Below are 22,431 nucleotides of genomic sequence, written 5' to 3' on the forward strand. Positions count from 1 at the left end.
ATTCGGAGAACAACCTACCAAAGGTCACACAGTTTAGTTATGGAACAGAGATTTGAAACCAAGTCTATCGGATTCCATTCACTCAAAAATCAATTATATTAACCTGAGTCTGTTTGGGCAGGCACTTCAAGTTGGAGCATAAAGTGTTGTACATTTGTCTTTAGATGCCTGCCGTAAAGGCTTAGACTAAGTAAATTCCAGACATTATTGCAGTGTTGTACTACTCTCGTATTTCCAGAACTGCAATGTAATTATCTAAAAACTCTGTTCATACTAAACCAATTTCAACTCATTCATTGTAAGGGCTAAAACCTTCTTTATCTCTCATCCCTCCCAATAAAATCCCAATCCTCTTTCTTCTCTTGAGCTGGAAAGATATAATTCACACTTCCACTAAATTCTCTGAAAAGAAGCCAAACAAGATTTGAACTTGGCTCAAAGTCTGCCAAACCAAATTTCAGAATTCCAGTGTTGCCAGAGGCATGACTGTTGTTAGACCCAGCAACATTCAGATTTCTGGCCTTCCAGTGCAGTTCAGTGATTTCCAGGGTGTTTTAGAAAGAGAGCCCTGCAGCATGTCACTCATCAATCAGAAATTCCAAATCTGGATGAGCCACTTCCAACTGGTAAAAGGATCACCATAAAGATCTTGGCAGATGCCACTGGAAATAACTTCCATCTTTAATGGCATTAATATGCTCCCAACAGAATTGTTTGAGTATCAAGGACTTTTTTCCTGATTTTTTTTTCCTTTGACAACCATCTAAGGGTGCGGGGCAAGCAGTGAATCAGATTTTTTCCCTCATTTTAGGTGAAACCAAAGCAGGAAGAGTCAAACCCTCCACTGGCTTCTGAAGAGAAGAGTACAATCAAACCAAAAGAAGGTGATCAAAAGAAGCTGGAAAAAGACAGTGCAGGTTAGCACATATTCATCCTCATCGAAAAACATGTATTACGAATTAATTGCACAGTACTATGTGACAGGAGCTATAAAAAGAGAATTACCTGGGCCTATTGACCTTGATCCTCAGAGAACTTTCTATTTAAGATGTATTTTAATGTGGTTCAATTTTCTCCATCTAAACTGCCACCTGTGTGGGATTTAGGTAAAGGGTCATACTAGGATCCCTACTGTAGCTAGATGAATTTCCAACCAGAGAGATGTCTTGGTTTATTTTTAAGTTTGTTTAATCTTCTGAGTATGATGGCCCTGCTGAGTTCCTCGGTGAGCTCAGATATTGAGGGCAGCCAGTGATTTCCCCTTCAACGGTTTCCCTCAACAACAGAAGCAGACAAGAGTAACAGAATTGGCAAAAACTCTTTTTTTTTTTTTTTGGTCAAAGTTGTCTTTCTCTTCCAGTAGAGAGAAGAGTCTGGTGTTAACTAGGTAAGACAAGTGCCCATATCCGCAAGCTGCAGATAGATGTCTATGGCAGCCAACACCCATCAAATACTCAAACAGCAAATACTACCAGGGTGAAAATCCGGGTGTGTGTTTGTATGTGTGCATATGCAAATGTTGGTTCCAGATGATGTCAAGCTCTTTTCAAATACTTGACAAAACAAAATTTCAATCCTGTGCTTCTAAAATTTTTTTCTAGTAACATATATACAATGTCAAATTTTCCCTTTTATCCACATCCACACACATAATTCAGTGCTGCTAATTACATTCACAATGTTGTGCTAACATCACAGTGACCCTTATTGTAAATGATGGACTATAGTGAATAGTGCATGTATAATGTTTTCATGAATTGTAAAAAATGTACCACACTAATAATGTTAATGATTATTTATTTTATTTTAATTAAATAAGTGTTAATAATAGAAACTCTGTATATGGAAACTCTATTTTATGCATGATTTTTCTGAAAACCTATAACCTCTAAAAAAACAAACAAGCAAAAAACAAAGTTCCAGTTCTGCAAATTAAGTTGAGCAGTTATTTTACGTTTTTGCCACGAATAATTTCACACATGGGCTCAAAGGATATCCCCAAACATATTTTCCTAGGAAAACTTAAAAAACAATATGTTCCCCTTAGAAATAAATGAAATCAGCTACTTCTTTTACTTTTTAAAATCTTTTCTTGTAGTTATTTTTAATGATTATCTGTTTTACAAACAGAGGATAGAACCGAGTCAGTGTCCATGTGGTTAGATATTTTGACTGGTTTTCCATATAATGGGGAGTGGTTTATAGTGCAACCAGTGATGCTCAGAACTGTTTGCTGGATATAAAACCACCAGATGGAGCTAGAGATGTAGTAGATGGTAAGGGAGGAAGGGCAGCCAGGCACCCTCCCACCTAAGGATCAAATGGCGTTCCTTAGTAAAAGGACTAGAGAGACGCAATCTATATAACTGCTGCCTCGTGCTTGGCCTGTGGACGGGTGCAGTTGTTTAGGCTTCCCAAGAATTGCTTTGCATGTATAATATTACATAGGATTATTTTAAAACAAAAGAACAAAAAATAGAAGAAAAGGGAGCCATGAGCCTACCTCCCAGTTAACTCCTGTTGGCACCTTTCTAAAAAAGTAAAGTAATATATGTACAATATAAAAATTCAAGTAGTTCAGATAAATATTAAGTAGAAAACATAGATGTTAATTAAAGGGTAAAATTTTCCCCTGCTCCAGTTTATTTAAAGGTAATCATTGTTGCAAGCTCAAAAATTGCCTTTTAAGGGGGTGCAAGGGTAGTTTAGTAGTAGAATTCTCGCTTGCTATGTGGGAGAACCGGGTTCAATTCCCAGCCCAAGCACTCCCCCCCCCCAAAAAAAAATGCAACAAATGGTTCTGCAATAACTGAATACTCACATGGAAAAAGAACGAAGGGTGACCCCCACCATACAGCATACAAAAAATATATATATACCTTTTAATGTGTCCTGACCTAATGGAAGATTGAACTATTGATAAAATAGTAATGAACCAGCCCTGGAATCAGTTAAAAAAACAAACTGGGATTTCCCTTTGATTTAAAATTTTTCACCTACAGAAGGCTACCAGTTAGTGACCAAGTTGCTCTCTATCTTATAAATAGCTGCTTCTTCATACTAGGGAATTAAACAGTAAATATGTACCTATTGGGCTAGGGCAGAGTAGACTTATTTTAGGAAGTCAAAAGCACACATATTTCTCCTTTCCTTATTTCTATTTGGTACAGGTCCCTCAAGCCAAGAACAAAGCAACAAAGCTGAGATTTGTGATACGAAAACAACAGATGAGGCTTTGAACACTGATGCTGCTGGGAGTCTGGGCTACCGTATGTCAGAAGCAAATGGAAGACAACATGGAGGAAAAGGATCAAGTGCTTCAGGAATGAATGAGTGTGGAACCAGAGAAAGAAGCCTTAAACAATTTAGCCAAGGGTATGACCCAGGAGTTAGAACTGGGCCCCCACCTGCCAAGAAGACTGCCAGGGATTGTGCCCTCAGCCACCTGCCCTTGGAGAAGCAATTTATGGAGCAGTCCACAACTCCACAAGAAGCAGCAGCTATCCCTCAGGAGTTGCTTTCAGATAAAGATGACGTGGGAAGGAGAAATGTTGGCATAGATTTTGAATCCAAAAAAGCATCAGCACCACAACCCATACCTGGAGACATGAAAGAGTTCATGGTTAGTGGTTTTCTACCATACCATGAATTTGGGGCTTCTGGAGCCAAGAAGACAGAAGCCAGAGCTCCTCTTTTGGCTTCTGGAGCCAAGAAGACAGAAGCCAGAGCTCCTCTTTTATCAGTGGTGGAAAGCCCTTCTACAACCCAAGAAGATATTCGCTCAGTGTCATTGGAGGCTCAGGTGTTTATGGATTTTTCTTATTTGAAGTCAGAAGAGGAAGAAGCTTCCAGCCTTGATTCAACAAATGCCCAATTTAAAATGGAGTCAGCCCTAGATATCCTAAATGTCTACAAAGAAAAGCCTACCGGAAATGTCCTCCAGGCGTCTACAGTTAGTGCTTCAGACACAGCAAGTACTATGGCAGAGGGAGACACTTCTGCAGAAAGACTGCCTCCCAGAAGCCGTTCTCAGGCTTTTCAGACGCCTGAAGACTGTCAACAAGTCTCCTCAGATTCAGAGAGTACTTCAAAGGAGGGGAGTGGTTCTGAGGAGCAGCTGGCTCCTGGATGCCTTTTCCAGGCTCTGGGGGAGCCTGCAGATAAAGAAGTCTCCACAAAATCAAATAGTTGCATTGCTGAGGATTGGAGCAGTGCTGAGGAAGTTCTGCCTCCCAGAAACCCTTCCCAGGCCTTGGAGAAGTCTGAAGATCACCAAGAAGTCGTCTCTGTTTCAGGGAACACTCTTGAGGTGTTGAGTACCTTTATGGAGCAACTGCCTCCCAAATACCCTTGTCAGCTCTTCACAAGTCCTGTTGTTCAGCAACAAGTTTCCTCAGGTTCAGCTGATGCTTCTGCAGAATGGAACTGTTCTGTGGAGCCAGTACCTCCCAGCTGCATTTTACAATCATGGGTGAACCCTGAATTTGAGCAACAAGTCTCTGCAGGTCCAGAGAGTGATGCTGTTGAGTGGGGCATTGTTTTGGAGCCACTGCCTCCTAGAATCCCTTCTAAGCGCCCGAGGAAGTATAAAGGTGAGCAACAAGTCTCCTCAGGTCCAGAAATTTCTCCTGTGGAGGCGACTGTTTCTATGGAGCTGCTGTCTTCCATACATCATTCTCAGCCCCTGATGAGATCAACAGTTGAACAAGTAGTCTCCACAGATCCAGATATCCATACTGTTCAGGGGGGCATTTCTATGGAGCCACTGCTTCCCAAATGCCCTTTCCAGCTACAAGTGAGTCCTAAAGTTGAGCAACGGGTCTCTGCAGGTCCAGAGATAGCTGCTGTTGAGGACAGTATTTGTATGGAGTTACTTCCTTCCAGATGTCCTCCTCAGCCCCTGATGACACCGGTAGCTGAGCAAGAAATCTCTGCATGTCCAGAAAGTGCTGCTGTTGAGGGGGACATTCCTATGGAGCCACTGCCTCCTACACTTCTTTCCCTGCCCTTGATGAACCCTAAAGTTCAGCAAAAAGTATTCTTAGGTTCAGAGGACATAGACTCTCAGAGGGTCTTTCCTGTGGAATCACTGCTCCCCAATTGTTCTTCTCAGTCCTTGACCAATTCTAAAGTCCAGCAAACCTTCTCAGAGAGTGCTGGTGCTGAGGAAGGCATTTTAAAGGAGCTGTTGCCTCCTGGCCCTTCCCAGCCCTTAGTGAAACCTAAACTCCAGTCACAGAATATTTCCCTAGAATCAGCGAGTGCTTCTGCAGAAGAGAGCAGTTCTGTGGAGCTGCTGCCTCCCAGACACACTTTCCAGCCAGAGGTGAGCCCTAAAGTCGAACAATTCTCTGAAGGCCCAGAGGGCACTGTGACTGAGGAGAGTATTACTATGGAGCTGCTTTCTCCCACATATTCTCAGTCCTTGATGAGACCAATAGCTGAGAAAGAAGACTCCTCAGGTTCAATGAGTGCTTCTGCAGAATGGAGCAGCTCTGTGAAGCTGCTACCTCACAAACACCCTTTCCAGGCACAGGTGAACCTTAAATTTGAGCAACAAGTCTCTGCAGGTCCAGAGAGTGCTGCTATTAATTCAGGCATTTCTATGGAACTGATCCCACCCAGAACCCCTCCTCAGCCCCTAATGAAACCAAAAATTGAGCCACAAGACACTTCAGATTCAGTGAGTGCTTCTGCAAAATGGAGCAGTTCTATGGAGTCACTGCTTCCCAGATACCCTTTCCAGCCATGGATGAGGCCTAAACTCCAACAAGGCACAGAGGGCACTGCTGTTGAGAGGAGCAATTATATGGAGCTGCTGCCTCCCAGACATCATTCTCATTCCCTGAAAAAACCAATAGTTGAGCAAGAAGTCTCCTCAGGTCCAGTGGGTACTTCTGCAGAATTGATTGGTTCTGTGGAATTGTTGCCTCCCAAACACATTTTACAGTTATGCATGAATGCTGAAGTCCAGCAGCAAGTCTCTGCAGGTGTGGAGAGTGCTGTGGCTGAGGGAGGCACTTCTATGGAGCTACTGCCTCCCAGACATCCTTCCCAGTCCCTCGAAAGACATAACATTCAGCAAATTTCCTCAGGTTTTGAGGGTGCTACTGTTGAAGGGGGTATTTCTGGAAGGTCACTGCCTCCAAGATATCCTGCCCAGTTTGTAAGGAGGTCTAAAGTCCAGGATATGTCCTCACCTCTAGAGAATCCTGTGGTTGAAGACATTTCTAAGAAATCACTGCTTCCCAGGCACCCTTCCCAGTCATTTGTGAAGTTTATGGCACAGCAAATCTTTTCATGTTCAGAAAGCCCTGCTATTGAGGGGGGCATTAATGTGGATCCTCTGCCTCAAAATCATCCTTCTAAATCTTTGTTGAGACCTCAAGTTGAGCACCAAGTTTTCTCAGGTTCAGAGAGTATTCCTGATAAGTGGAGCAGTTCTAAAGAGCAGCTGCCTCCCAAACACTTTATACAGGCCATGGTGAAGCCTGAGCACCAGCAAGAACTCTCCACACCTTCTGAGAGTTTTCTTGCAGAATGTTGGAGTTCTAAAGTCCAGCTGCCATCCAGACACCCTTTCCAAACCTTGGATGGGTCTGAACTTCAGTCACAAATTTTTTCAATGGACTCAGCAAGTGTATCTGCAGAGTGGGGCTGTCCTGAGGATCAACTGCCTCCCAGACACCCTTTCCAGGCTTTTGGAAATCCTGAAAATCAGCAACAAGTTTACTCATGTTCCATGAGTGCTACTGCTGAGGGAATCAGTTTTGAGAGCAATCCTGGGAACTGCATCCTACCAAGAGGCTCAGTTTCTCCAAGCAAAACCAAAAAAGAAAGCCAAGGCTCTGAAGACCTCAGTAAGAGCATCTCAACCCTTGCTACCAAATCTATGAAGTTCACTATCACTCCAGCCTGTCAAACATCCCACTCTGGAGGTCTTTACTGTAAAGAGGAAGTTCTTGAAAGTGGTGATCAAAATAATAACAGTCGTTCAAGCTCACCCATCAGTGGGACTGATGTTCAAAACCTTTTTGGAGTTCGACTGAAGAAAATCCATTTCTCTCAGAGGTACAAGGATGAGAAACAAGATGACTTTACCGAGCTTCCTTCATCCTGCTCGGGCCCGATTTCATCATCCATTGGTAAAAAACAGCAAGTCAGAAGAAGTACTTTCCAGAGGCACCCGGGCACCTCAGAGAACCTCACCACAATATCTGACTTGGCAGAGAAGCAACAGGTCAGGCCCAAATCTGAAGACATGACCAAGAATCAACCTGCTTATAAGATCCCAGGTGAGACTTTATCTTCCCAGATAGCAAATAGGTACCAAGTGGAGGGAAGAACTGGAAATCAAAGTCTTGAATAGAAGGAACTCTGTTCTAGTCTTGCCTACTGAAATGTTGTCTAAGGGTTGACTTGAGGAATTGGGGGCAGGATAGTGCCCCATTCTCGATTAATGGATTTGGAGTGGTTAATTTTAATGCTTCTCTTTCTCAAGGGTGTCTCCCTTTGGACATCCATCCACTTCCTGTAATAGAAATATGATCACATGATCTCTCCACTTCCCCTACCCTCTATATACTTTATATTTGGATAGAACTTTATGCTTTCTCAAAGTACTTTTACATGCAGTATGCCTCTCCAACACCAAGTGAATTTTTAAAGCCAACTCATTAATACAGTACTATGTTCAGACTCTCATAGTGGGTAAGCCCTGGCTAGACTGAAATCTTAAGTTAATGTAAATGTTTGTACTTCAGTCCCTTCACAAGCTGAAATGTCCAAGAATCTAGAGCTAGCTAGCTTTTTGAGCACTAATTTCTCCCAAAACTCTTGTAGCTTCACATTTACCATCACATAATCTTGTATATGCCTTAAACACACTCATAGACACACACACACACACACACACACACACACTTGCATGAGAAACAAATACTTTGTTTTTCTCTTGGAACTAAAGGAATGACATCAGTGGCTTGAGTCTCTGGCCCCCTAAGAATTTTCCCATCTCACCTTGTGACCACTATCTTGCCCTGATTTAGGTAAAGGAAGAGTAAGGTATAAGGAAAGGGGCCAGTAAGGGAGTAGCATGCCAACTTTGAAGTATAAGCTTCTTAAGTACCCAAGGAATTCCTCCCTTGCTGGATTTTGGGGGCAGAAAAGAAGGGGGCCCTTCTCCACTAGATATCTATTGATTTTCATTTGGCAATTAATGAGGAACCTATTTGCAACATTATCATGGGTAAGCCCTGGTAAGACTTAAGACCCTGCTTATCTTGTTCCAGTTGTAACTCTTTTTCATTCCTTTCTCAGAAAAGGTTCCTGATAAACAGCCAGATGATGCCATCTTAGAGCCAACATGGATAACCATGGCAAAGCGCAGGCAGAGGAGTTTCCAGGCCCAAGTTCCTATGAAAGAGCCCAAAACCAAGGAGACAGCTGGAGCCAAATCAGAGGCTAAGGAACATCAATATGGGGTAGGACATGGGGTAGCCTAGAAAACACTCCCAAAGGTTCTGGAGTCCCTGATTAAGCTTCCATCGGGAACTTAACCAGGCATGCAGCACCCCATCTCTTTGAGTGCATTCATTAAGGAAGGAAGAATCTTGGATGGGAAAAAAGACTTGATTTGTACTTTCACAAACATGCCATGCTTTATGCTTTTAAAAGGTTTGCAAAAAGTGATAAATATGGGGAGATTTTGTAAACTAAACCCTATCCTAAATATTGTAGAGCAGGGTTCAATGAGATTGGTTAAGAAATAAGGAGTAAGTCATAAAAATCTCCAAAGGTAACCACTGGGGTAAGAGTTTAAGGACTATTCCTTACAGATATTTCATGCCTATATATAAGTACATGTATTTTAAAAATATAAATGGAATCAAATTACACTACTACTTTTTTCATTTAATATTTTATTTGTGGGCCTTTCCATATCAGGATATAATGACTTACCTATGTTTGATGTTTACCACAGTATTTTTCTTTTCAGCTATTGCAGGGGGAGGTGAGGATGGATTTATATTGAATCATCTTTGTCTCTCTCCCTTAGTCCTCCTCATTAAGAATTTAGACTAGGAACTTACAAACTCATTGTCTGGATTTCTACGTATTGATTTGATTTGGTGTGGCATGTTCTTGTAGGTTAAAATATGTTATGTGATGAACTAGGTTAATGGTACCACATATGGATAAGGGATAATGCCTTGCTTCCAATGTCCCATTTGCAATGTCTTTGGAGGTGTTGGAATGAGAAACCTTGTCAAAATTGCAAAAAATAGACTCAAGAAAATACATCCAATTTACATATCACGAGATATGTTTAAAATCCTATACTTTTAAGTGCTTGCTCAATTTATTGAGAGACCGGATGAGGACCTGTTTAAAACTCTTTGTTTCAAAGATGTTTTATTTTTTATCATTACCATTTATATGGGAACAAGACCTTAAAGAGGCAAAGTCCACTTCTTTTTTAGGGCTCTGGTTGGAGAATTTGAGGAAGGCTCTGGATGATGATTTTGCCAGACGGAGATGCAGTAGATTTATATAAACTCATTATTTAAACCAGTTGTGGAAAAGATTAATTTGAAAAGGGTAAACTACATTATTTTGAAAAAACCTACAGATATACTGCTTTCTAATACAAGGAGTGCTTCAAGTCAGATGTCAGCAAGTTTTGTTAAGTAGAAATCTCATGGAACTCAATTCAATTAATTGATAGGATTTATAACCTCAATATACTATTAGTTTGCTATTAAATGCTGGTATAGTGCTAGGGAAAAGGTGGCTCTCAAGTTAAATAATTCTCATCTTACACAGACAACCTTTTCTTCCAGGTCTGAAAGGTGATTAAACATGACCCAGTTTAGGTTTTGTGAATCTCAACTTCAAACCAAGAGGCTCCTGATGCTATTTCTTTCCCTCCCTCCCTCCCTCCCTCTCTCTCTTCCTTCTTTCCTATCTATCTGCCATTTATGTCTATCTTTTTCCTTTTGACCACTGTTGAACTCATAGTAACCAGGACAGAGTTTGTACCCTATAGTCTTCTGAATAATAACTTGCTGTTTTCATGTCAGTACTTATAAGCTTTCTGTTTTCATTTTTGTATTCAAGGGAGCTGACCTTGTAAATCCATACCAACCAAGAAGGAGTTTAACTTCCAGTATCTACAGACAGGAGAAGATGGCAAAAATGAAGCAACCTAAGTCTACCCAACCAGGTAAACAAACACACACAAAGGCACATACACCCCAAAAATAACCCTGGCAGAATGTTGTGAAGCTCTTGGAATTTCAAGCTCAGGCTATACATGTCTCTTGCCCCTCAAATCAACTTCATGATTCTCTGATGGTCCTTCAATTAGATACAATTACTAGGACAAATTCAATAGAAGTGACTACTAAAACCACTGTATAACTTTCAGAGGGTCCTCTAGTCTATTACTCCACTGAGGAAGCTGTATAGGCACAAAGCAGTGATCACTCACTCAAATATTCCTGTGGTTGGGTATGTAAGAGGAAAATACCAAGCTACTTTCTAGCTCATAACAAAGCAACATTTTCTCACTGTCTGCATTCCCAATGAATCTGTTAAAAAATAATCCACTATAAGGCCCAATGGTATTGAATTGAAGCAATTTTTGACAAAAACCAAAAAAACCCACAACTATTTGAAAGGCTTGTTTCAACCCCTCAGTATTCTGAGCAGAGATGTGAGAGATAGGGAAATGTTGGCTGCTGAAAAAAACATTGTGCTGGGATATAAGAGAATGTGGTCTCATCAGTAGGGCATATTTACCAGTAGGGCATTTTTCTTTACGGCAGTTGGAGGGAGAAGGGAAGATGGATTTATATTGAACCATCTCTTTCTCTCTTCCTTAGTCCTCCTCATGAAGAGATTAGACTAGCAGTTTACAAACTCATTGTCTGGCCAAGAAACAGCAGCAGCTGACTTGTTCATTGTTATTACTGGCCTGTATGGGCACTATACTCCTGTCAAGTGGTTCTCAACCTTCATTGTGCATTGTGAGCTTTTTTTTTTTAATTGCTGATTTTCTTGGCTTCCCCTAGACAATGGTATTTTTAAAAGAGCCATAGGTGATTCTAAGGTGTAGCCAGGCTTGAGAACCACTGGCTGAGACTATGCCACTGAGACAACTGGGCATAAAGCAGGATGGGGAGGGAGTGGCCCGGGTAGTTTGGTATGATGTCGTTTAGCACAGATTTGTTACCGTATGGATCTGTCACATCATCAGTTGTTTCACAGCACATCATGTATTGGCAACACAAAAATAATGTTACCTTATTTAAATTTTAAAATGGAACTGATACCGTACAATATAGTACCCCTACGGCATCTGTTCAAAAATGTAAGATATGACAGTCCAACGTTAACCTCCCAAAGAAGGGCAGTTACAGTTGCAGGCATTTTCAGGCCTTCCCATGTCCAGGCCCCTCTGACAACAGCCATGCTAATTTTTTCCCTTCTACATAACTCCCATAGCATTACTCACACTGGCTTTAAAAACCTGACAATGAAGGGAGTCGGAGTTGGGCAGCATTGAGAGCAGGTGGATCAGAGGAAATTGAAAGGAGGAAAAATTTAATTGCATTCCATAAACAATATACCCCAGTATCTTTTGGGGCTTCTTACTGCTTGTGTATTTATTTGCTGTGGTTCCAGTTGGATTTGAAGATGAGGAGATATTTCAAGTGCCTTCCATGGAAAGAGGAACCAGACAATTTTCATCTCTCTCAACTGGCCTCCATGAGTTAGGTGAGCCAATTGAACCAACTGAACCAACTGAGCCAACTGAACCGATTGAACCAGTATGGTTCTCCCTGGCTAAGAAGAAAGCCAAAGCATGGGGCCATATAGCAGATATTACGCAATAAATAGCTCATGGGTGGAGCATCAACTTTTTCAATCATAATTATCAATAGCTATATTAATTCCACATAGTGGTTTCTTAACTGTGGCCATTTTTTAATTAATCAAAAGAGCCTTAGAAATGGCAATTAAAGCCTATAATTATTTGAATGAAATAAATTTCAGGAATGCCTAATCTTCATTACAGTGACAGCCACCATCAGGAAATCCAGCATTTCCTCTATAAAAATGTGGGAATGTTCAGTGCTTGCAGAATTACGAAATATTTAACTTTGGACAATGTGCTTTAGAAGGGAGAAAACAAAAACATTTTGTCAGAGCAACTAAGGGGATGTCATTTTCTTTGATCAAGTGAAGTATTTCTAATGAAAATGCCCAGATGATTTGACCTAAGGATTGGCTTTTAGACTTTATGAGCTTTGTTAAATGCTTTATTTCTTTGATTATTGTTTCAGGCTCTGTAAAAGCAGTTTTAGGCTCCTAGAAGAGGTGATGGTAGTGAAAATTCTGGGTCTCCCAGAAAAATTTTGCACAGCAATTCCCCCAGTCAGCCGACTACCCACTGAAACATCTCCCCTGTATCCCTGGGTTCCTCAATGCCTGCAACTTGGGTGACAGTGACACAGAACACTAGGCAGAGATCTCGCTTTGCACATGCTCCATGCCAACCTGCCCCCAGTCGAGCACAGGGAATACGAAGCAGAAATATCCCTATGAGGCAGAACATTTCTTGGGGAATATCATTCTCCTCAGGATGGTTAGTTCATCAGTGTTTGACCTTTTGCCCCAGTGCCAGTGAGACCATCTCCAATTACCCAGAAATGTACTGCCTGTCATACATATCTTGTTCTTTAGGCTCTTAAGACTCTTTTGAAATTCAGCCTTCTACAGATGCCAAAATCTGTACTTTCAATCTCAGGCAGATGGCAAACTCATCACCATGAAGTAAATCTGGGAACACTGGAGTGCTCCCTTTTCCTCTGGCTCCAGCCTTAAGGTAGAGAACTCCTCCCTGTAGCCTGGCTTCTAGTCCCCTTCCCTTGACAGACTCTGCTTCATAAGGTTTTAGACCAAAGCAAAATCGCAATCCTAAAGCCATTGAGCAGTTGACTTTCTGCTAACTTGCGTAATTAAATCAACCTCTCCCTGCCCTCATTTCTAGAGGCACACACCTCAAAAGTTACTGGGATGTACAGTACCGATCTCCTCATCCAGCTATTCACACTTTCCCCTGCTGTAGGGAAAGAGAAAGTCAAAAAAAGCAGAGTTGGAGAGGAAGAGTCCATTTGAGAGAGATGGTCAGCTGTGAGGAGAGGGAGCATGTAGTCCAGCAATTTTTTACCCCTCCCTTCTAATTCTGCCATGCAGTGTTTTTCTTTGGCAGCATCACTTCCATTAAGAGCAGACAGGCACAGTAGTGAAGGTGTAGGCATCTTTACCACAAGAGTTAATTTGTAACTTGGCTGGTTCTCCATGAAGCAAACAACCCTGTATTTCCATCCAGCCTGGATCCACAAAACCTATCAAATTCTAAGGGAGAGCTCCCAGAGCCTGGACAGTAAACACAAGTCATTTTCTTAGGGGACCCAGAAGTGACTTTTTGATATGGCTATTGCTGTGCCTGCTTCTGTCACCTCAGAGCCACTTTGCTTAAACAGAAATGCAGGCTTGTACATCTAATTGTGCCTTTAAATTCTGACTGGGGAAGCTGCCCCATGCAAAAAATTCAGAGGCGTTTAAGGGCCAGAGCTAATTTAAACCCTTGTTACTTGGTTTTCCTCGTGATGGTATGACACTGTACAACCAGATGCTGGATTTTGCATTTTCTCTATAAAACATTTACTTTCTTGATGCTGTATCTTTTTGATAATTTTGATAATGCTAAGTGTTTAATTGATTTGATTTTACTTCCTTTGTATTTCTATAGTGAACAGTTCATTTAGTTAAATGCCCTTTACCCAGGTAATCCTGGTAGATTAGCTATTATACCTCCCTCACTCCCGTTCTTAGGGTAGATCACTGTTAGGTTATTCTCAATCTGAGAACTCTCCATTAGTAATTTCTTTTCCATGGTTAACAACACTTTGTTTTTAAATGATGAAGTTAAGTGTTTTTGATGCCTAGGGACACATTCTGATAGGTTTTTCAACTTTTTTGGTAGGTTTCTTGATTTTGTTATATGCAAAGTAAATAAATAAATAAAAGTAAATAAAGCCTGTTCTGTGGTCCATCTAAGTCTGTCTGTGACATGCAAAGGGAAATAAATAGGAAATAAATATTGACAACTCAGACCTGAGGGTTGTCAGAGAAGGAGAATGTTCTTCAGAGGGCTTGTGCTGAGCCTAAAGGGGTTCCACATAGGTGTGTCTGAGCATGCTAATGGCCCCAGATGGGTATGTTATGGGGAGGGGAGAAGGGATAAGTGGTATTGAAGGGGAAGTTTTGTGTGTGTAAACACCTGGAGAGCAAAGAAAGAGACTGGTAGAAGGGAGTATGCCACTGGGGGTAAGCAGATGGAGCAAGATGGTTAGTGGTTATACTCCAGTCTGGCCCAGGGACTAGGGAAATCCTATAGGCAGGATGGGTTACTGTAACAAGTCATTTTCAGAAGCACAGAGCCCCACTGTGCTCAGGTAACAAAGTGTGACATGGAGTAAAGACAGGGAAGGGCTGATATACCAGGTATTGAATCTGTTACAGGCCACCTGTAACATTTGTAACATTTGCAGGGTCAGGGCAAGAATTTAGTAGTGGGCCCACGTATCCTAAGTCTAAATATCTAAAATGTGTAAATCAACTAATAATCCATCAAATAAAATGTTATATTTCCTTAAGTGACCAGTGTCACTTCATAATGACCTGAAAGGCCAGGTTGGAAATTAGAATTCTTGGATTCTTCTAAGGCTGCTCCAATGGGGTGGGAAGAACCTCCCCAACCCTGCCCCTGTTTCACGCCCTTCAAATCACATTGCACAGCTAACTGTCTACTTGGCCTTCCCTTTCAGTTTCAATAATGGCAACAAGGAGCCTTGTGCCTATGAATCATCATGTAGTTCTAGCCATAAGGAATGCTACATGATAATGCCTATTAAAACATAAACACTGGTGACAAAACAGGATTGCTGAAATGTTACTTCACTTTAACAGATATTACTTGAGCATCTTCTAAGTAGAAAACTCAGTGCCTAGGACTTTGGGAAAGAAAGATAAATAAAATGCTTAAAGTTTGGTTCTCTCAATCCAGGCAGAATCCAGGGAAGATAGATACACACACATATATAAACAATGCACAAATACTTGTACATGAGTGGTCAGAGCAGCACTGTTCATGACAACCAAAAGATGAAAATAACTCAAATATCCATCAGCTGATAAGTGGATAAACAAATTGTGATATATGCATATGATGGAATATTACTCAGTCACAGAAAGGAATGAAGTACTAATACATGCTACAACATGGATGAACCTTGAAAACATGCTAAATGAAAGAAGCCAGACTCAAAAGATCATGTATTATATGATTCCATTTATATGAAATACCCTTTTCCTCTCTACACCCATAGAGAGGAAAAGCAGATTGGTGGGTGTGAGAGATGGGGGAGGAGGGAATGTAGAGCAATTACTTAATGGGTACAGGGTTTTATTTTGGGATGATGAAAATATTTCAGAACTACAAGTTGTGGTTGCACCATACATGAATGTATTAAATACCACTGAACTGTTCACTTTAAAATGGTTAATTCTGTTATGCAAATTTCACCTCAATTTTTAAAAATAATACTAACACAAGTTAGAATATGAGATGTGCTACCACAGAATATGAGAGCACCTTAGAAATCCATAACTAAATGTGAAAATGAGATTATCTAGCCTCAAATCTCTAGTCTCTTTCCCTTCTCTGATCCTCTACTCTCATCAACTATGTCATCTTTCTTCCCTTCAACAGAGTCCAGAAATTAAGCCCACTCTCTCCTTTTCCTTTCTATATTTTGCATTTTTATTAGGAAATTTCAGACCTACACAAAGTTATAGAGAACACTGCCATAATCATCCATGAACCCACCACCCAGCTTAAGAAATATATTACAAATACAGTTGAAGCCCACTGTGTTCCCCTCACAACAGAATTCTCTTCTTTCTTTCCCTAAGAGGTAACCACTGTCCTAAATGAGGGGTTTATCTTTCCTGTGCATGCACTTACGCATGCTACATTTGTATGGGACCACTCTTATGCATGCCATTCACGGCCATATATTTGTATTCAAATCACTATATGGTGATCACTTTGCACATGTTTTAGTTTATTTCATATATATAGTATATTTGTATCCTTCTGGAACCAGCTTTCTCTCTTATGAATTTTTCTGTTGAGATCACCCAATCTTTGCTCTCTGTGTCTTAGACGTGAATTCTAGTCTCCTCCCAAGCCCAGCTCTTGCCTTTCTGTTCAGTTTACCTACCAAAGGCTCAAGCCAATGAATCAGCTGGTCCTACTTTCCAAGAGAAGCACAGCTTCTTCTCCCTGTTGCTCTAAACCAGTGGTTCTCTATCTTTGGGTGCATCAGAAGTCCCTGGAAGGCTTGTTAAAACAGATTGCTGGGCCCCTACCCTCAGAGTTTCTGATTCAGTTGCTCTTGGGTGGGAATTTGCATTTTGAACAAGTTCCTAGGTGATATCGATTCTGCTGGTCCACTTTGAGAACCACTGCTCCAAATCAAAGTCAACCCAGGCCCAGCAGCACCAGCCGACCTTCAGGAAAACTGGGTTATCCATAAAGTTTCCTTCAAAAACAGTTTAAAACAGTCCTGTCTCATACACATATACATAGCCACATGTGTAATTTTTAATTTTCTAGAGATAATCTTAAAAACGTAAAAAGAACACCAATTATCATTCACAGCAGCCAAAAGGTGGAAACAACCAGTGTCCATCAAAAGATGAATGGATAAACAAAATGATATATTCATACAATGAAAATATTTTTCAGCTATAAAAAGGGATGAGAGGATGGGTACACAGGTGGTTCGGTGCTAGAATGGTTGCCTTGCATGCTGGAGACCCGAGTTCAATTCCCGGACCACACACCCAAAACAAAAAGGAATGAAGTTCTGATACATGCTATAATATGGATGAACCTTGAAAACATCATGTTAAGAGAAATAAGCCAGACACAAAAGGACAAATGTTGTATGATTCCACTTATATGAAATATCTAGAATAAGCAAATTCATATAGACAGTAAGTAGATTAGAGGTTACCAGGGGCTGAGTGGGGGGGAAGGGGGATGGGAGTTATTAGTTAACGAGTTCAGAGTTTCTCTTTGGTATGAATAAAAAGCTTTGGTAATGGATGGTGGTAAAATGGTAGCACAACACTATAAATGTAATTAATGTCGCTGGATTTATTGTACACTTAGAAATGGTTAAAATGTAAAATTTTATGTTATATATATATGTAGCCACAATAAAAAAAGTAAAAAGAAACTTGAAATTAATTTTAAAACTATTTTTGGCATAACCGAATATATTATTATTTCAACATATAATCAGTATAAAAATTATTGAGCTACTTTACATCATTTTCTATAATTGTACCACATCTCAAAGTGGACTAGCCATATTTCAGGTGCTCAGTAGCCACAAGTGACTAGTGACTAATGTGGTGGATAACACCTCTAACAGCTTAACCTCCAACTCTCTCTTTACAAAAATTGTTTAAACCTGACATTTTAATACATAGTAAGCATCAATAAGATCATTGAAAATAGGCTTACCAAATGGCGGAAAGTTATCCCTTTCAGTGAAAATAAGGTGGACCAAAACAAAAAGAGGTAAAAGAGAGATTTGAGTCATGATTATTTATCTAAAAAAATCTGCACATATTTCATGTTAGTTATTCAAAACAACTTTTATTTTTAACTTGAATACATCCTGTCAAATACATCTGTGAAAGGTAAGAGAGAAGTCAGATGTCAGTGGATGGTGAACTTCTGGGTGATGAACTGCGGAATGAAATCATTGTGGATAAAATTCCCTTGGGCTTCTAAAAACCGAAAAACCTAAAAACAGTGAAGAACAGATTCTTTCTTCTTTCTCCATCCTTTTCTTTCTATTTCTCCCAACTACAGGATGAAATAAGATAAAATTAGCAATTATACAACATTAACCTGCACTACTGGCTTTTAAATCTATGAAAATAGCCCTACATATGTCTTCTGTATTTGTGTGCTTATATCTCAACAAGGAGTGAAGAACATCACCTTTTCCTCTTGCAACTTGCACCCTTGGATATCAGGATGCACGTGCTCCAAGGGCTTCACTCATATGACTGCACCAACCTTGTCTCCCTCTTGCCCAACACAATAAATACTTGACTGGTTTTTTTCTTTAGAGGTCATTCTTGGATTTAAATAAATCTCTCCACCTTAAAAGTCTGTGTTAGTTCCACAAATGATATCCCACACCCTCCCAAAACCTTGGTTTGCATATCTATCATATGGAAAGAGGCTTTTATGAAATATATAGCTGTGAAAATGAAAAGAAAAAGAAAAATATTAGTTAATCATTTAAATATACTCAAAAGAAAGATATACCTTAAGACTTAATTACCAATTCTGCAATAAACAATGATCGTACGGTGACTAAGTTTCTTTTCTTTGGACTGTCACATGAAATACAAAACTCTACAGCTGAATGAATATTTAGGTTTCAAGTCCCACTTGAAATTTTAAACTTTTTATTATTTGTAAGTAGTCACATTCTAAAAGACTTAATCTTCTGTCTAGTACAAGAGACTACATTTCAGTGGCCAAGTGAAGAAGGCCTAACCAGTGCATGGTCCAGACACTTTAGCTGCTTCTTCTGGTAATCATATTCTAAACAATATTGGTCTGTTACCACCTCTCACACATTTTTCCCCTGATAATTAAATCTTTTAGGACCTCACAGAACAAATTAGTAGCCATGCAGCAGCATTATCACATGCCATATTTTATACTATTAGGTACACAAGTATTCGAATAACAAGCAATGTAAGTTGAAATTTTTTTGTGTATGCTGTATGGCAGGGTCACATTTCATTATTTTTTCCATGCGAGTATCCTGTTATTGCAGCACCATTTTGTTGAATTTTTGTTTGTTTTGCTTGTTTGTTTATTTTTGGGGAAGTGCATGGACTGGAAATTGAACCTGGGTCTCTCGCATGGCAGGCAAGAATTCTACCAGCGAACTACCCTTGCACCCCCTCCTTAAATTGAATTTTAAAATTAATTTTAAGCAAAATTTTTTGTAATTAATTTACTGAGAGGATTAAAACAAACAAACATAAAGCTATCAGTAACAGGTAAATGCCAGGAATGGTTGGCTGATATTCAAGGCTACATATAGATACCTGGATTTTCTGGGGCGGCCCTCAGCTTGGTCCAGATCCTTCTTAGGTCCTTCTTCTTCTTCTTCATTTTTCTTCTCTTGTTCCTGTTCTGCTTCTTTCTCTTCCTCACCACCAGCTTTTTGGGCCTCTTCCTCAGAGTTTTCATATTGGTATTTATTCATTTCTTTAGTAAAGAATAACAAGAACTTTGGGACCAGATATTCATGGAAAAAAAATCCCAACCCATAATCAGTAAGGACATTCAGTACTCTTGGCTCAAGAGAATCAGGAGGGATAAAAGTAACTAACAAAAAGAATAGCTGGGCACCTTTCTACTGATTGATTCAATATTTCTGTGGCCCTCACATTTCTGCTGCTTGATAGTTTTCATGTTGATATTATCTCCCTCTTTCCAGTAAATCTCACACCTTATGCTGTTGATTATTTCTGGCCTTTTAGAGAAGAGGGGATCAGAATCATCAGGGACTGATAGCATTCTGTGTGTTTTGGGCAGAACTTTGTTGAGAAAATTCTCATTTGCTTCGAAGACAAATTCAATGGTGAAGCTCATTGATTCCTCAACCCCCTGAATATTTAATTTTTACCAAGTGCTGCCTCATCAGTTCATCATTTTGTGGTATCAACTTTCTATGAATCTTTACATTTTTTTTGAAGTCATCAACCAAAAGTCAGCAAACCAAAATTTGTTTACTCTTCTCTTTCAGGCTCCCCTTTCATTTCCTGCTAATCTCCCTTCTGAACTCTACCTCCCACTGACATCCATCTGTGGGTTCATAATTGCACTGACACCTCCAATCTCTCATGAAACAGATTTTGGTGGAGAGCAGCATATTTTTTCTCAAGACTCTAAAGGTCATTATAGGATTGGGCTTCTACTTGGGTATACTTGGCCTGAAGTTTTTTGAGGGCCCTGGCCCTTTGCTTCTCCACCCCAGGCAAGCCCCAAGCATGGCCAGCAAGGGAATCAGCTGCACCAACATCACACCCCTGCCGAGAGGCCACGGGTGCCAGAGGCTTTGGCCTGGCATCAGTCCCCTGGAAACTTGGGTCCCCGCCTACTGGGCTGCTGCCCCGTCAACCAGCCCCACCGGCCCCCGGACTCGTTCCTCACCCTCAAGATCTACCGCTTCCTCTGTTGGCTCCTCGGGTTGGAGAGCAGACGCGTTTTCCCCTGCCTGGCCCTCCGCCTGCCAGGATGTGGGGCCGTCTCCTGGGTCCTCCGGCTGCCAGAACGCGGGTGGTTCTCCCGGGTCCCCGGGCTGCCAGAATGCGGGTGGTTCTCCCGGGTCCCCGGGCTGCCAGAACACGGGTGGTTCTCCCGGGTGCTCGGGCTGCCAGAGCGCGGGTGGTTCTCCCGGGTCCCCGGGCTGCCAGAGCGCGGGTGGTTCTCCCGGGTGCTCGGGCTGCCAGAGCGCAGGTGGTTCTCCCGGGTCCCCGGGCTGCCAGGACGCGGGTGGTTCTCCCGGGTGCTCGAGCTGCCAGGACGCGGGTGGTTCTCCCGGGTCCCCGGGCTGCCAGGACGCGGGTGGTTCTCCCGGGTGCTCGGGCTGCCAGGACGCGGGTGGTTCTCCCGGGTCCCCGGGCTGCCAGAACGCGGGTGGTTCTCCCGGGTCCCCGGGCTGCCAGGACGCGGGGGGTTCTCCCGGGTCCCCGGGCTGCCAGAACGCTGGGGGTTCTCCCGGGTCTCCGGGCTGCCAGAACGCGGGGGATTCTCCCGGGTCTTCGGAAGCCTGGGGCGCAGGTGGCTCCCTGGGGGATTCGGGCACGTGGAGCACCGGCGGGTCTCCCTGGTTCCCGGGGGTCTGAGGGCGCTGGCTCACTAACACATGGTCTCCGTGGGGCCGGACCAGGATGTGGTGGTTATAATAGATGCGTTGGAGGAGGGAGTGGATCAGATCCAGGAACATGAACCGAAAGCCTGCCAGGGGGAAATGACGGGGCTCCACGACGTCATCCAGGCCCGCCTCATGGTTCTGGTCCTCCTCCTCGGCTGGCTCAATATCCGAGTCCTCCTCGGAGTTCTCGGCCTCTTGGATCTGGGGGAGGGCTGCCTCTTGCCCACCCTCTTCCTCCTGAAGGGCCCCGGCGGCCTCCTGCAGTATCCCAGGCATTGCGACCCCCGCTGCCCCGGCCGCAGGGCCCTCGACCGGCTCAGGGTTGTGGACCACCCCACTACCAGCATCAGTCAAAACGGCCCAGGTTTCTGCCACACCCCTGGGGTCGTCCCGGCCGCCTGGGCCCGGGTCTCGCTCTTCCGCGGCAGACATCACGAGTCCAGTCAGTACCTCAACCGGTCCCGGATCGGGCTGTGGCAACGACGACAAAGATGGCGGTCACCAAGGCGGTTGGTAGTGCCGCCTGCCTTGAGGTGGAGGGGCGGGCTGAGGAGGGGGCCGCTGAGGAGACAGCAGTCTGTCACGGTGCTTCAGGGGGCCTCACGACCGGAAGGGCAGGGTCTGACCCCAGGAGCCACCACCAAGCCTACACTGAAGCGGGCAGTGAACAAGGTGGGAAAGAGTCACCCGGCCAAGTGACGGAGGGCGGGGCCAGAAACGGCCAACAAAGGGAGCTCTGAGCTCATTTGCTGACAAGTGAGGATTGACGTGCCCCGTGTCCAACAAGACCTTCAGCTTCTGGAGTTCCCGTCTTGCATCCCTTTCCCTTGATGCTTTGTGGGTTGGGGCTGTGCCACCTTTTAGGCCCACTCAGGTCCAGTCATTTAGTTTTACGATTGCCCCCAAAGCTAAAGTGGTCCAAAACGGAGGCACCCCGGGAAGCGTACAGTGTAAGGAGTTCCCTGATATCAGCCTGCTGTATGTATAGCTCAGACCTCAGCAGTAGAAAAACCTTCCCAGAGAGAGAGAATTTGGGTGATTTAACCTGAAAGCAACCTAGAGAAGCATGCATAAAGTTGAAGTAGATGCAGTCAGAAAAGGAGCTGGAAGGTATTTAATGAACCCTATCAACTTCACTTAAAGCCTCCAAAGAATGGATAACGAGATTCTGTGAAGGATGGCAGTGGAGTTACTAGGGTTACAAAGAAACACTTACAGTTATATAGGGGAAGTTGGTAGCCAGCCAGAACTATGGAACAAAGGGAACCAAGAACCCAGCATTGAAAACTAATGAAATATACATAAATTA

The 22,431-nt window shown here is 42.4% G+C and overlaps 2 protein-coding genes across 4 annotated transcripts in view; one reads left to right on the forward strand and one right to left on the reverse strand.

Moving 5' to 3' along the window:
• Positions 1-14,290, forward strand: part of KIAA1210 (KIAA1210 ortholog) — an 80,793-nt gene extending 66,503 nt beyond the window's left edge. For 2 of the 3 annotated variants that reach the window (XM_077146015.1, XM_077146016.1), the window contains 5 exons: positions 812-917; positions 3,171-7,295; positions 8,320-8,483; positions 10,120-10,225; positions 11,689-14,288. In XM_077146015.1, the coding sequence (XP_077002130.1) occupies positions 812-917; positions 3,171-7,295; positions 8,320-8,483; positions 10,120-10,225; positions 11,689-11,900 (4,713 nt within the window). In that variant the 3' untranslated portion in view covers positions 11,901-14,288. Of the gene's footprint in view, positions 1-811; positions 918-3,170; positions 7,296-8,319; positions 8,484-10,119; positions 10,226-11,688 lie in introns of all 3 variants that reach the window. The other variant, XM_077146017.1, reaches the window with a different exon arrangement.
• Positions 14,291-17,832: 3,542 nt separating this feature from the next.
• CT47C1 (cancer/testis antigen family 47 member C1) lies at positions 17,833-22,224 on the reverse strand. Its single transcript, XM_077145501.1, has 3 exons — positions 20,399-22,224; positions 19,288-19,450; positions 17,833-18,019 (listed from the first exon to the last, which is right to left on the reverse strand). Exons 1-3 carry the CDS (start codon positions 21,552-21,554, stop codon positions 18,007-18,009), a joined length of 1,332 nt encoding a protein of 443 aa, XP_077001616.1. The 5' UTR covers positions 21,555-22,224; the 3' UTR covers positions 17,833-18,006.
• Positions 22,225-22,431: the final 207 nt, after the last annotated feature.

The sequence above is a fragment of the Tamandua tetradactyla genome, chromosome X (assembly GCF_023851605.1).
Source record: "Tamandua tetradactyla isolate mTamTet1 chromosome X, mTamTet1.pri, whole genome shotgun sequence".
NCBI lineage: Eukaryota > Metazoa > Chordata > Mammalia > Pilosa > Myrmecophagidae > Tamandua > Tamandua tetradactyla.